Source organism: Malus sylvestris, chromosome 1 (genome assembly GCF_916048215.2).
Source record: "Malus sylvestris chromosome 1, drMalSylv7.2, whole genome shotgun sequence".
Taxonomy (NCBI): domain Eukaryota; kingdom Viridiplantae; phylum Streptophyta; class Magnoliopsida; order Rosales; family Rosaceae; genus Malus; species Malus sylvestris.
Genome location: NC_062260.1, coordinates 25,455,932 through 25,469,998, shown reverse-complemented (window position 1 = coordinate 25,469,998; position 14,067 = coordinate 25,455,932). Strand labels below are relative to the sequence as shown.

Genomic DNA, 14,067 nt, shown 5'->3' with positions numbered 1-14,067 from the left:
ATTCCCACAAGAAAGAAAATTGAATATATGTTTTTCGCTTCTTCCATCATGCACAGTGAATTTTCTCTCGGTCGTGGTGGTACGTACGCTGAGCAAAAGCACGCGACGGAAAACCCACCACTTTGTTATGGACTTTCTTTATTGTCCCCGGCTTGTTCTACTAAATCCGGCAGTGCCGCGGCGGAGACGGGGGTGGGAGATGTCCTTTATAGTAAGAAGGACGTGAGGGATTATATGTACACGGGGGTGGGAGATGTCCTTTATAGTAAAAAGGACGTGAGGGATTTTATTTACAGACAAGATGTGGAGAAGCACAGGACGAAGAAGTTTATGCAGAGAGAAGATAACCTGGAGAAGTACATGAAGAGTGCGGTAATATATAGGGCTAAAAGAAAGAGACGTGCCTCGCTTGCTGGTTGTTTGGAGTTCTTGACGACTATTTTCTGCCTCAAATTTTAATAGCTCGAGTTTAGGTCATAACTCAGTACTAAGGTCTGGTGGTATTCCTCTTTATTTGGAAGTGAAAGGTCTTAGTTCGAATCTCGTGGATGTCGAATTCGATACCAAATTAGACTGCTTATAGTATGGTTTAACCAAACTCACTCTCCCATTAATGTAAACATATCGATGTACTAAAAAAAATGCTCAATATGTTTTAAGATCTTTATCATATTTTATAATTCGACGATACAACAAACTTTCGTTATGAGATCATGTTTTATATGCTGGTATATAGTAAAAGAAATATTTTCAATGAATGACTTGTAACTCAAGCGATCAGTTCTCCTGCCTTGCACCGGAGGTCTATGACTCTTGGCTGCCTTGCACTCGAGGTCTATGCTCGATCACATGTAACGGTATTAGTACTAGTTTTGTATGAAAAATAATTTAAATGGCAAATAAGACAGAATTAGAGTGTTGTTATTCCGCTCCAAATAATACTAATTACAAAAAAACAACGATGTTAATTTGGGAATGAAATCCAACGTTTTCGATCGAAAAAGAAAAGAAGCAACCATATGATTCAAAACAAAAGTGGATAATCACATATTAATTAGTTCTAATTAAGTTCGCGTAGATTCATCACATATTAATTAATTCTAATCAAATTTCAAGTAACAAATTTATTGGGATACTTTGGATGCGGTCTCTAATCTTTAACGTTCTTTTACTAAAACCTTAATGGTATTCAAAGTTTGATTAAAATCCCTTGACTTTGTACACCTCATTATATTACAATTAATATTAATATTTTTATAGTTTTGACATTAATTGTTTGATATTTTATGAGATTTATAATCCTATAAATTTAAAATATCTCATTATAATACTATTAGAAACGGTTACAATAAAAAAATTCAAACATTTTGATTGAATAAATGGATAAAAACTATGTAAAAATAAGAAATAATAAATGGCAAAAGAATGTATCCATGGTGTTAAAAAAATGGAAAATTTGAAATAGGTTCAATTTTATAGGTCTACTTTTGAAATATGTCAAATTTTTAGTGACTTTTGACTTTTGAAATAGGTCCAATTTTTAATTACTTTTGACCCATATCAAAAGACCGCTTAAAAAAATTGGTACATTTTACAAAAAAATTGGTACATTTCGCATATAACAAAGTGGTACATTAATAAAGAATAAAGTGTACATTATAAATAAATTAGGGTACATATAAAAGATTAAAAAATTATGAGTACAAATGAATTTTTAAAAAATACAGGCGCTAAAAGAAATTAATATATGGGTACAAAATAAAACTAAAAAGAAAATACTACAAATTTTAAAAAAAATGTTGCAAATTAAAAGTGGTTACAAACTAAAAATATAAATATATGATACAAAGTTTAGGCATAAAACATAAATATATCATATGTAATTTTTCTATCATTGATTAAATATACAATGTCACGTGACGGTATACATATGGGTACAAACACAAATAAAACTTAAAAAAATAGGGCACAAAAAGAAACTAATATATGGGTACAAATTAAAAATGAAAAAAAACTTGGTACAAATTAAAAATAGGTACAAACTAAAAATAAAAATATATGATAAAAAATTTAGCTATAAATATAAATATACTAATTGTAACAATTTAACACTAAAGGAATATATTTAAAAATAAAAATATTTTATTATTCAAATAATTAATGATGCTATTAACACCCAATGACCTTGATCAAAAATTAAAAATGAATAGAATTTTAATCAATGGAATAGCAAAAAGAATGATGTGAACCTAATTTCTTCTTTATTATAAACACATAAGGACTTCTTATCCTATAAGGACTAATTACATTTTAGTAGCCAAGTTCTAACAGCTTTAAGATATAAAAACGGAATAATCATGCCTTCTCCTATGCTAAATAAAATACATATTTGCCTCACAGAAAAAAACAATATATATATAATGTACGGGACTCTTCACTGAATTAAATTCCCACAAGAAAGAATATATGTTTTTAGCTTCTTCCATCATGCACAGTGAATTTTCTCTCGGTCGTGGTGGTGCGTACGCTGAGCAAAAGCACGCGGCGGAAAACTCACCACCTTGTTATGGAGTTTCAATATTGTCCCCAGCTTGTTCTACTAAATACGGCAGTGCAGCGGCGGAGACTGGGGTGGGAGATGTCCTTTATGGTAAAAACGACGTGAGGGATTTTATGTACAGAGAAGATGACCTGGAGAAGCACAGGAGGAGTAAATATATGCAGATAGAAGATCACCTGGAGACGCACATGAGGAGTGCGGTAATATATAGGGCTAAAAGAAAGAGACGTGCCTCGCTTGCTGGTTGTTTGGAGTTCTTGAAGACTATTTTCTGCCTCAAATTTTAATATCTTGAGTTTAGATCATAGGGTTAATCAATTTGGTTCTTTTTTTTTTGTTTCATGTATTGTAATGTTTTTAATTTGCTCAATATGTTTTAAGATTTTTGTCATTTTTTTTATAATTCGACAATACAACAAACTTTCGTTATGAGATGATGTTTTATTTGTTGGTATATAGTAAAAGAAATATATTGAATGAATGACTTGTAGCTTAAGCGATCACTTGTTGGTATTAGTACTAATTTTGTATGAAAAAGATTTTGAATGCCAAATAAGACTGAATTAGGGTGTCGTTATTCCGATCCAAAATCTTACTAATTACAAAATACGTATGTTAATATGGACCTGAAATGTAGCAAATCAAAAAAGCAAATAAAATAAGAGCTGTTATTAATTACGTCCATGCGCAATCACGATTGTGAAATTTATTTATTTATTTTTTGAAACTCCTAATAAGAGAAGCACAATTTGAATATTATAAATGTTTCACCATTTTGTTACTCTCATGATAATTTCGTATCAAACAAAGGAAACACATTTGTGTTTTGAAGAAAGTTGTGTAACGGTATAGTTACATGAGTAAGATTTTCTCTCCTCCTAATTCACTCTATTTCCTTCTTCTCTTCTCACACTTTATTTTTTGTCTCTCTCTATAAAAAAATCAACATTGGATACTGACGTGACTTAATCGTAACTATTTAAAGAGGAGGATATGAAATATGGAAGAAAAAGAGTCCACCAATCACCCATGTCATCCCAATCATGCGAACGTGTACATTGCCCCGTGGCTTGGTGTTTAACCATTTTTGGAAACTCCATCAACCTTCATAAGAAATTTTTCATTGTAATCGAAATATGGGTAATACATCACATGATTTTATATAATTGGTGGAAAGTTTTACTTTTTAAGTTATTAATTTTTTCACACACATATCTACTATTTTTATAGTGACACGTGATGTACCACCTGTGTTTCGGTCATACTGAAAAATCTCTCCAACCTTCACAACCCTTCACCAAAACGTTGCCATTTTTTTCTTGCTCAAATATATAAGTAACTCCTTTACAAAACAAATGTTGCGTTAACTGTTCGATTTCACCTCTGTTTTTTCACTCTCATTTACACCAAAACTCTCCTCTAAAATTACCCTGAGGATTCAATTCGTTCTTCAACATCGTGTTTTGATTTTTACATTTGATTTGGATCAATGGCTAGGATTGCATTGACCGCTCGACTTCAGAAAGCAATCACTCCCAGCGCCCTCCGATCTTATCTTGCAGAGTTCATATCAACCTTCTTCTTCGTGTTCACCGTTGTTGGCTCCATGATGTCGTCAAGTGAGTCTTTCTTTCCATTAGTTTTCACTTTTTGTGTTAGCGGAATTACTTTCCTATCCTGAAATGTATACGTTTCTTTCTCACGCATCTCACGTGACGTGTGAAAAAGAAGCAAATCGTAATTTAAACTTAAAAGTTTTTGTTATAGTTTTAGTGTAATGTAAGTTTCGAAAATAAAATTTAATTTATTGTGTATGTTGGGTCCGTTACACTGAGACAAAAATGTCGTCACTTTAAGTACTTGGTTGTGTTATAATGTGGCAGGGAAGTTGATGCCGGATACTGCATCGGATCCAGCAAGTTTGGTGATGGTTGCCGTCGCCAACGCCTTCGCATTGTCCTCGGCCATTTACATTGCAGCCAACGTCTCTGGCGGCCACATCAATCCGGCAGTCACCTTCGGCATGGCGGTCGGAGGACACATTAGTGTCCTCAATGCCATCTGCTACTGGATTTCTCAGATGGTGGCTTCTATCATGGCATGCCTTCTCTTGAAAGTCACTACTGTTGGACAGGTAAAAAAAAACTTTTCTCTATAACTATTTTTCATTGTAAGTTTTTGGACCTCAACAATGCAAGCTAGTTTTTTTTTTCAACGAATCTCATACATTTTATACTAAACCGATTTCAACTTGCGTTTCTTTGATTCTCGCAAATCTTATTGGTTTGGAGTCGCATTTTCGAAAGGATTTCAACGAACTAATATTAACCCTAATCTCACACCCTAGTGACAAACCTTTTTTTGGGACTGCGCAGCATGTTCCGACCTACGGAATCACCGAAGAGATGACGGGTTTTAGGGCGTCGGTTTTGGAGGGCGTGCTGACATTTGGGCTGGTGTACACAGTTTATGTTGCCGGTGACCGAAGGCATGGTGCATTTGGGGGCGTTGGACCCCTGGCAGTTGGATTCATGGCAGGAGTCAATGTTTTAGCAACGGGGCCGTTCTCTGGTGGGTCTATGAACCCGGCTTGTGCATTCGGGTCGGCAGTCGTTGCCGGCAGTTTCAGGTACCAGGCGGTTTATTGGGTGGGGCCTCTGATTGGCGCGGCGGTTGCTGGACTACTGTATGATAATGTGGTGTACCCTACCCAATCTCCGGATTCTCTTACGGGATTTTCTTCGATTAATGTTTCTTAGATATTTGTATTAGGCATTAATCTTCGTTTGTTTTATAACATTTTTTAGTTGTTTTTGGTGTAGCATTTGTGTAGTTAATTCCAAGACTACTCTTTTTGCTTTAATTTTTAGTTCGTACTAATTAATTCATGTACTTTGTTATTTGTGGGGGAGTAATATTTATCCTAATTTTTATACTAAAACACTGAATAATTATAATAGATTGAAATACGGACCGACGATTCATTAGTATTAGAAATCGAATTTAAAACATACCATGCAGAATACTGATTTGGAATTCATCTCCAACCACAGGGCCACTCCATGGTAGTTTATTTAGAGTCCCATTGACATTTCCCACTGACTTTTTAACAAACCGGTCCAATAAAACTCCAAACGACGTCGTTGGGTTCCCAAGTTCCCGCCTTGCACGTCCCGCGTGATGAGATTGAAAATTCGAAAACTTTCGACTTTCAGAGAGGAAAGAGAAGCAGAAGCAGAGAAAGCTCCTCGTTCTAGGGTTTTCAAATCTCTCACTGTCCGTACACCCTCCATTGAAATCGAAAACCCTCTCGGCTCTTGGCTCTCGGCTCTCGGCTCACGGCAGAAAATGTACATCAAGGAGGTATGCCTGGAGGGCTTCAAGTCCTACGCGACGAGGACGGTGGTGCCCGGCTTCGACCCCTTTTTCAACGCCATAACGGGTCTGAACGGGTCGGGCAAGTCCAACATCCTCGACTCCATCTGCTTCGTCTTGGGCATAACCAATTTGCAGCAGGTCCGCGCCGCCAACCTCCAGGAACTCGTCTACAAGCAGGGCCAGGCGGGAATCACCAAGGCCACGGTCTCCATCGTCTTCGACAATTCCGACCGCGCCCGTAGTCCCCTCGGATACGAGGCACATTCCGAAATCACCGTCACCCGTCAGGTATTTCGTTTCCTGGGTTTTCACAATTGGGTCTCGTTTTACTGTTCAATTTCGCTTACATTATCTTGAATTTTGCTGGGTTTTGTCAATTGGGTCTGGTTTTGGTGTCCAATTGGTGTTCAATTTTATTTTGCTTGTATGTCCCCTGTAATTGAATTGTCTAATTCTTTCCATATTTTAGAATTTTGAGTAGAAATGAACTAACTGGTGTTAACTGTTAAGTGTGTGATGAGATTTGCTGTTCCTTTTTTAGTTCAACTTCGGATTTTTTTGTTTTTCTTAAAATATCTTGATTTTGGTAACAATCTGGTGAGGGCTAATAACTTCCATGGTATCGAATTGCATGCAAATTTTTTTGTTGTTGGGCTCAAACAAAGCGAGTGCTAAGTGGCTGATGAGAAGCTATTTGTTTGCTTTACAGATTGTGGTTGGTGGAAGGAACAAGTATTTGATCAATGGGAAACTTGCACAGCCTAGTCAGGTCCAGAACCTTTTTCATTCAGTGCAGCTCAATGTTAACAACCCGCATTTTCTGATAATGCAAGGGCGCATTACCAAGGTTTTGAATATGAAACCACCCGAGATTCTCTCTATGCTTGAGGAGGCTGCTGGGACGAGAATGTATGAGACCAAGAAAGAGGCCGCTTTGAAGACACTTGAGAAGAAGCAGAGTAAAGTTGATGAGATCAATACGCTTCTTGATCAGGAGATACTGCCTGCCTTGGACAAGTTGAGGAGAGAAAGGGCCCAATATATGCAATGGGCTAATGGAAACGCTGACTTGGATCGCCTGAAAAGGTTTTGCATTGCACATGAATATGTTCAAGCAGAGAGAATTAGAGACAGTGCAGCGTCTGAGCTGGAACAAGTGAAGGCCAGGATTTCCGAGGTTGATGATGATATGAGAAAGATGAAGGGAGAAATACAGGAAATGGAGACACAAGTGTCGAAGTTGACTGCTGAAAAGGAGGCTAGAATGGGTGGAGAAGTAAAAGCTTTGTCTGACAAGTTAGATGCGCTTTCTCAAGATCTTGTGAAGGAAGTGTCTGTGTTGAGTAATAAAGAGGACACTCTTGGTATTGAAAATAAAAATGCTGAAAAGGTAAATGTTGTAGTCTATGACTCGCTAGATTCTTCTAATGCTGTCAGGCGCTTTCAAGTTTGTTCTATTGTTATTCCTTATATTACTTAGTTTAACGATTGGATTATGACATCCTTGATGCTGGCAGATTGTTAACAATATTGAAGACATGAAGCAGTCTGTAAAAGAGACGGACTTTGCTATAAGAAAGGCTGAAGAAGGAGCAGCTGATTTGAAAAAGAGAGCAGAGGAACTTTCTCAGACACTGAATGAGTATGAAAAGGATTATCAGGTAAATTTGTATCTATATGTTGGTTTTCTACTTTATATTGTCAATGATCAATGTGCATGAAAGCCATATTATTTATTATAAATTATAATCACAATGGTTGAGGCGACTAATATTTTAAATATACTATGTTTAGGGTGTACTAGCGGGCAAGAGCAGTGGAAATGAGGAGAAATGCCTCGAAGATCAACTGGGTGATGCCAAAGTAGCTGTTGGGAATGCTGAAACAGAACTAAAACAGCTGAACACAAAAATAAGTCATTGTCAAAGGGAGTTGAAAGAGAAAAATAAACAACTAATGTCAAAATGTGAAGAAGCTGATGCGGTTAAGAGTGAACTTACTGCTAGAAAAAGAGATCTGGAAAATCTTGAAAATGCACTGAAGTCTGTTCCATATAAAGAGGGCCAGATGGAAGCATTACAAAAGGTAAACGTGATTTATGTTTGATCATTTTCTCTGCACGTAAATAGTTCAATTTCAGTTTAGCTCTATGAATATTTCTTCAGGATCGTGCGTCTGAGTTGGGGGAGGTGCAGAAGTTGAGGGATGAAATGCGAAATCTTTCAGCTCAATTATCGAATGTTGAGTTTGCCTATCGGGATCCTGTGAATAACTTTGATAGGTCCAAGGTCAAGGGTGTAGTTGCAAAACTTATCAAAGTGAAGGATAGCTCCACCATGACTGCCTTAGAGGTCAGAATGAATTTGCAACTGAGAATTTTATTTCATGAGTTAGATAATGTATTAATTCTTAGATTGATTCGTTTCGCAGGTTACTGCTGGTGGAAAGTTGTTTAATGTTGTTGTAGACACAGAAAGTACAGGAAAACAACTTCTTCAGAATGGCAACCTTCGAAGAAGAGTAACAATTATACCTCTGAACAAAATACAACCGTATACTGTTCATCCTAGGGTTCAACAAGCTGCTTCTAAATTGGTTAGTTCTCTACCAATAGAACCCACCTCCCTTTCACGCCACCCTTATTCTCTCAGTTGTGTAGCGTATTTGCTGAAACTTGGCTTCAATTTCAGGTTGGCAAGGAGAATGCAGAGCTTGCACTTTCTTTGGTTGGGTATGATAATGAATTGAAGGTATGCATCAAGCAGCCCCATATAAAACTTAAACCTGATATTATTTTTAATACATATAATATGGAGTGTAGAGTTCTTTGATGTGTGTTTTCTATACTTGAGACAATTATTGATACTTTTTGTTGTAGGCTTCTTTCTTTCTTCTTTGGGATATTATGCAGATTCGAACAAAGGATTTTGGAATTTTATATTCTGCTCTTTTTGAATTTCAATTTTTATTGCAGAGTGCTATGGAATTCGTTTTTGGTTCAACCTTTGTTTGCAAAACCGTAGATGCTGCAAAGGAGGTAGGCCAAACTTTGCTAATTTGTTCATGTATAATATTTCTTTAACAGTGCACATGCTTCTCATCTTGATTATGTTTGATTTGGTGTAGAATGATTCTGTAATATTGTACTTTTATGAAAATGAAATCTATATTTAGAAGGGTGCATGACACAAATTGCATCTCCTTGAATGTTTTCTAGGTTGCTTTTAACAAGGAAATTCGCACCCCAAGTGTCACTCTTGAAGGTGATATCTTTCAGCCTAGTGGCCTTTTGACTGGTGGAAGCCGCAAGTAAGTCATTGTTGTTTGTCTCCTTAGTTCAAATTGGAATAGCCATATATCTGTTGCTTTTGTCCCCATCTTTCAAATTCTTGTTGTCGTTAACATTTTCCTGGTGAATGTTCCAAACTAGTTATTGTCTTCTTCGTAATATGCATGCTACACTGAGTAACTAAAATCTTACATTTCTCTAAAATTTGTTTTAATTGCTTTTGTCTACATCTAGCTAGTCAGCCTATTAAAGAAACCATTTACTCTGTCACAGGGGTGGGGGTGATTTGTTAAGGCAACTTCACGAGCTGGCAGAGACTGAACAAAAACTTTCTGTGCATCAGAGAAGATTGACCGAAATTGAAGCTAAGGTTGACCATAAGAATCTTGTTCTCTTTCTTTAAATAAGAACAAATGAAATGAATTTTGTGATAGTTAGGATCCTTCTTGTTTGCATATCTTAAATACTGTATTTTTGGAGATGTTTTTGCATTTCTTTGCAAATTGGAAGCATTTACACGGGTTTTATATTTTGTCAACTTCTTAAATTGCAGATTACAGAGCTTCTGCCTCTTCAGAAGAAGTTCATGGACATTAAAGCACAGTTGGAACTTAAATCCTATGACCTTTCATTATTCCAGGGCAGGGCTGAGCAAAATGAGCATCATAAGGTTTTGTCCAGTCCTCTCTTTCACTTTGCATACCAACCACACCCTTTATATTGCAACTTCCTTTACTGGTTCCTATAGTGACATGGTTTATAATGATTTCTTGGTGTTACTAGCTTGGTGAATTAGTAAAAAGGATTGAGCAGGAACTTCTAGAAGCACAATTTGCAGCAAAAGAAAAACAGCTGTTGTATGAAGATTGTGTGAATAAAGTTTCATTACTTGAGAAATCAATCAAAGAGAATGATAATAGTCGGGAGGGAAGGCTCAAAGATCTTGAAAAGAAGATTAAAGAAACAAAAACTCAAATGCAATCAGCTTCAAAGAATCTCAAGGTAGGTTATGATTATTTTTGCATGGTATTATCTTAGTTGCTCGATTTTGAAGTAGCTGCCTGATTCTGCGGTAGCCCGTCAACTTTTGTGTGACATGATATTATTCACTGCTAGGGTCATGAGAATGAAAAAGAGAAGCTTATTATGGAAAAGGAAGCTGTTATAAAGGAACTTGCATCTTTAAAGACTCAATTAGCTTCTTTGAGAACACAAATTAACAACCTAGTTTCAGAAGTGGAAGAACAGAGAGCAAAGGTAAACACTGATATTTGATTTGGAGATCTTTTGGATACAAGTTTCATGGTGCGTGCTTCTCCTTTGCAGGTAGGTTGTACAAGAAATATTCATGATAGTGCCCAATCTGAGCTTAACTCAATTCGTATGAAGATGAAGGATTGTGATTCCCAAATTAGTGGCATTCTTAAGGAGCAACAAACACTTCAGCATAAACTTAGTGAGACAAATCTTGAAAGGAAGAAAATGGAAAATGAGGTAATTATCCTCTATATATTTGTAAAGTTCTCTACACCATTACATGCTAACCAACCTCCTTTTCAATTTTTCTAGGTAAAACGAATGGAAATGGAGCAGAAAGATTGCTCTACCAAAGTTGATAGATTGGTAGAGAAACATGCCTGGATTGCATCTGAGAAACAGTTATTTGGTAAAAATGGGACTGATTATGATTTTTCCTTGCGGGATCCTCGTAATGCAAGGGAAGAATTTGAGAGACTGCAGGCCCAACAGTCTGGGTTCGTGACTTGGAATTCACTTTCTCTTCATTTTTGGTTTTTATCAGTTGCTTCTAGGACACAAGAATTCTCAATTTGATATGTTCTAAACTTCTGAAGTTATGCTATTAGTATCTTGCATGGTGCCAAGAAGGTGACTTTTCTCCTTTTTGCAGCCTTGAGAAAAGGGTGAATAAGAAAGTTATGGCCATGTTCGAGAAAGCAGAAGATGAGTACAATGACCTAATGTCTAAGAAGAACATCATTGAGGTTGTTTACTTTTCTTCTGCCCACATACATGTTATTGCTTTCTTTTACTTACTCTACTTTTGGCTTTCGTAGAATGATAAGTCTAAGATCAAGAAGGTGATTGAAGAGCTGGATGAGAAAAAGAAGGAAACACTGAAAGTTACTTGGGTAAAAGTTAACAGGTGAGTCTTCTTCTCAAATCGGTAGGCAGCTTTACAATTAGCTAATTAGTTCTCTATGTTTGTAATGTTCTTGGTTCTTTATCCAACTATTACAAATTCATATTTTCTTTCTTCAGTGACTTTGGATCTATCTTTTCTACCCTTTTGCCTGGCACAATGGGAAAGCTTGAACCTCCTGAAGGGTGCAGCTTCTTAGATGGACTTGAGGTTCGTGTTGCATTTGGGGGTGTTTGGAAACAGTCCTTGTCAGAACTGAGTGGAGGTCAGCGATCTCTGCTTGCACTTTCTCTGATCTTGGCATTGCTTCTCTTCAAACCCGCCCCACTTTACATACTGGATGAGGTACGCCTAATTTTTCCTGTATCAAAAACCAGCTTCTCCACTTTACTAAACTCCTTCAATGTCTTGTTGTTCTCTATTTGCTATTCTGCTTACACGAGGTGGTTGTCGGGATGTCATTTCACTTACAGGTTGATGCGGCTCTTGATCTAAGCCACACGCAGAACATTGGAAGAATGATCAAAACTCATTTCCCCCACTCCCAGGTTTGGTGGTTTCTCTTGTGTCTTTAATAGAGCATATTTTCGCAACTTACACATATTCGACATGATTCTAAATTCCGAAAGCATGCGTCAAATGCAGGCTAATAAGTATCTAGGGTTCTCAGAACTTCGGAACTTCATATTAACCGCCTTGCACGGCATGCATCATTTTCTTATTGATAAACCATACTTTGAAACTTGATCTTTCTCTCGATTTTCACATTTTGCAGTTTATCGTGGTTTCGCTGAAAGAAGGCATGTTCAACAATGCCAACGTTCTTTTCCGAACGAAATTCGTGGATGGAGTTTCGACTGTTCAAAGGACTGCTGCAGCCAAGCACAAGTGATTTTGGTTGCTTTTGGAGATTCTTGCAAACCAAGGTACCTCTCCACCCGCCCTCCTTACCAGTCTTTTCTACTGAATTTTCTTACTTACAGAAACACCACTCAAACGCTGCGTTTCGGTGGTTAAACCTTTTGTTTTGGTTGGGAATTCAGATGGTGTGTCTCCAGATCGGGAGCTCTGCCGGTGAAGGTTATTTACCTGAAACATGTGTACGGAAACTTCTTGTTTGACCGCACGTGTAAAACTGTCAAACTGTAAATTTAAACATGAAACTAACGCATTTATATTTACTTTGTAACTTGTTGGTTTAGTGATATAATTAACGATTAGCAGGTCTTGAGTTTGACTAAAGATAAATAAAATCAATCGATTTTTAGAAGATATCATGGCTGGCCTTTTTTTTTTTTTTTTTTTTTTTTGCATGGGGTAAAACGGAACCTTGTCTGCTGGGAGACAAACCTTCACGGCGGATGCTATGATTTTACTAGGTCATAATTGTAACAATCTTTAGATTTGGAATGGTTGTATTCTGCATCAAGCCGGAAATGTGCTTTTGCATGACCCTCCAGGCCTAGGATGTTCCCGAAGCTTCTTATTAATGCTATTCTTTTCTATAAAAAAAAAAAGAAAAGATTTTTGTGGTAATAATTTAATGTTAGCAGGTCTTAAGTTTGATTGATGATAAATTAAATAATTGTATTATAATTTAAAAAATAAATAAATGTTTAGGATTGTTGCTTAAAGAGTCCAGAATTGCAAATTAGGCTGTATAAGCCACAAGATTAAGCAACAATCTCATACTTACAATCTTCCAATCTTCTTAAGAACTAAAAATAGAACCGTCCAAATGTACTTGTATTTGACTTTAGAGCAATGTCAACTAAGAGCGTGCAGTGTGCAAGACCAAGAATAATGCTAATATAAATTAGTTACTTTTCAAATTTTGATTGACTTGATTCCTTGACAAATTTGCAAGTCGAATACCAAATTACTTGATTAATTTATTTAATTATGGTTTAGAGTCGACAAACCCAACAAAAAAAAATAACTTTTTGCATGCCCAAGCATTTTCCATTTCTTTTTCTTTTTTTTTTCACAAAAAGTTTAGAAGGTGATTAGTAACTCCCACTATTAGCATTAGTATAGGCTCACAACTTTAAGTCAGAAAGACTTACGCGTACCATTTAACTACTAACTTTCGTTGATATGGATAGAAATTTATAAAAATTTACAGATCGCACACCTAAAAAACGGTTGGCAATTGAAATCGAACTTGAATTAGGGATTCACTAAAAACACGCCCTTACCACTGAAGAAATCCTCATTGGCTTGAGCGAAAGAATGAGAGAGATCGAGAGAAAGGTAGGAGGAGGCAACACCTGTTGTTCATAGAAGCAACTGTTGCTTTAATGGTGACCCACATGCATATATAATATATTAGTTAGCTTTTGCACAATATTTTTCAAAAATAATATAATTTCCTTTTATTTTATGTACAGCTAAGTCTTGCCATTTCATGAAAAATCCCTAGAGACATGGAAGATCTCCCATGCCTTGATTTTGTATATATTTCGATGTCGTTAGCTCTCCAATAAACAAGTTTAATTAATTTTAAAACATATTTTATGGGTTTGAAGTGGATTAAGAAAACAGTTTAAAATGTTTGACATTGTTGGTGATGTCTCTATATAAAAGGAGCCATATTTGCATTGAGAAACACACATACCAGATAGAAAGTAGAAAGAGTGAGAGTGAGAGGGGGAGAGAGAGAGAGAGAGAGAAAGAAAG

General features: G+C 36.4%; 2 protein-coding genes across 3 annotated transcripts; both read left to right on the top strand.

Annotated features, from left to right (window-relative positions):
- The first annotated feature begins 3,943 nt into the window (after positions 1-3,943).
- LOC126632170 (probable aquaporin TIP5-1) lies at positions 3,944-5,402 on the top strand. The gene is made up of 3 exons (XM_050302429.1): positions 3,944-4,179; positions 4,444-4,694; positions 4,936-5,402. Exons 1-3 carry the CDS (start codon positions 4,050-4,052, stop codon positions 5,317-5,319), a joined length of 765 nt encoding a protein of 254 aa, XP_050158386.1. The 5' UTR covers positions 3,944-4,049; the 3' UTR covers positions 5,320-5,402.
- Positions 5,403-5,707: 305 nt separating this feature from the next.
- Positions 5,708-13,220, top strand: LOC126632956 (structural maintenance of chromosomes protein 2-1-like). 2 transcript variants are annotated; one of them, XR_007627154.1, is made up of 22 exons: positions 5,708-6,226; positions 6,648-7,328; positions 7,456-7,599; positions 7,733-8,023; positions 8,104-8,289; positions 8,369-8,533; positions 8,629-8,688; positions 8,913-8,975; positions 9,156-9,247; positions 9,501-9,597; positions 9,781-9,897; positions 10,011-10,229; positions 10,344-10,484; positions 10,554-10,721; positions 10,797-10,981; positions 11,137-11,230; positions 11,303-11,391; positions 11,508-11,733; positions 11,862-11,936; positions 12,164-12,314; positions 12,432-12,619; positions 13,151-13,220. XR_007627154.1 is itself a non-coding variant. In XM_050303812.1 (21 exons), exons 1-20 carry the CDS (start codon positions 5,741-5,743, stop codon positions 12,278-12,280), a joined length of 3,696 nt encoding a protein of 1,231 aa, XP_050159769.1. In that variant the 5' UTR covers positions 5,708-5,740; the 3' UTR covers positions 12,281-12,314; positions 12,432-12,660. The 2 variants fall into 2 exon arrangements, 1 of the variants encoding a protein (XP_050159769.1); XM_050303812.1 differs by lacking the exon at positions 13,151-13,220 and having other exon boundaries at positions 12,432-12,660.
- The last annotated feature ends 847 nt before the right edge of the window (positions 13,221-14,067 follow it).

Excerpts from the sequence above, each read along its gene's own strand:
- LOC126632170 (XM_050302429.1), top strand. The coding sequence starts at position 4,050 with ATGGCTAGGATTGCATTGACCGCTCGACTTCAGAAAGCAATCACTCCC. Across the intron at positions 4,180-4,443 it reads TGGCTCCATGATGTCGTCAA|GGAAGTTGATGCCGGATACT; the intron begins GTGAGTCTTTCT and ends ATAATGTGGCAG. Across the intron at positions 4,695-4,935 it reads AAGTCACTACTGTTGGACAG|CATGTTCCGACCTACGGAAT; the intron begins GTAAAAAAAAAC and ends GGGACTGCGCAG.
- LOC126632956 (XM_050303812.1), top strand. The coding sequence starts at position 5,741 with ATGAGATTGAAAATTCGAAAACTTTCGACTTTCAGAGAGGAAAGAGAA. Across the intron at positions 10,982-11,136 it reads CTGCAGGCCCAACAGTCTGG|CCTTGAGAAAAGGGTGAATA; the intron begins GTTCGTGACTTG and ends TCCTTTTTGCAG. Across the intron at positions 11,392-11,507 it reads ACTTGGGTAAAAGTTAACAG|TGACTTTGGATCTATCTTTT; the intron begins GTGAGTCTTCTT and ends TTCTTTCTTCAG.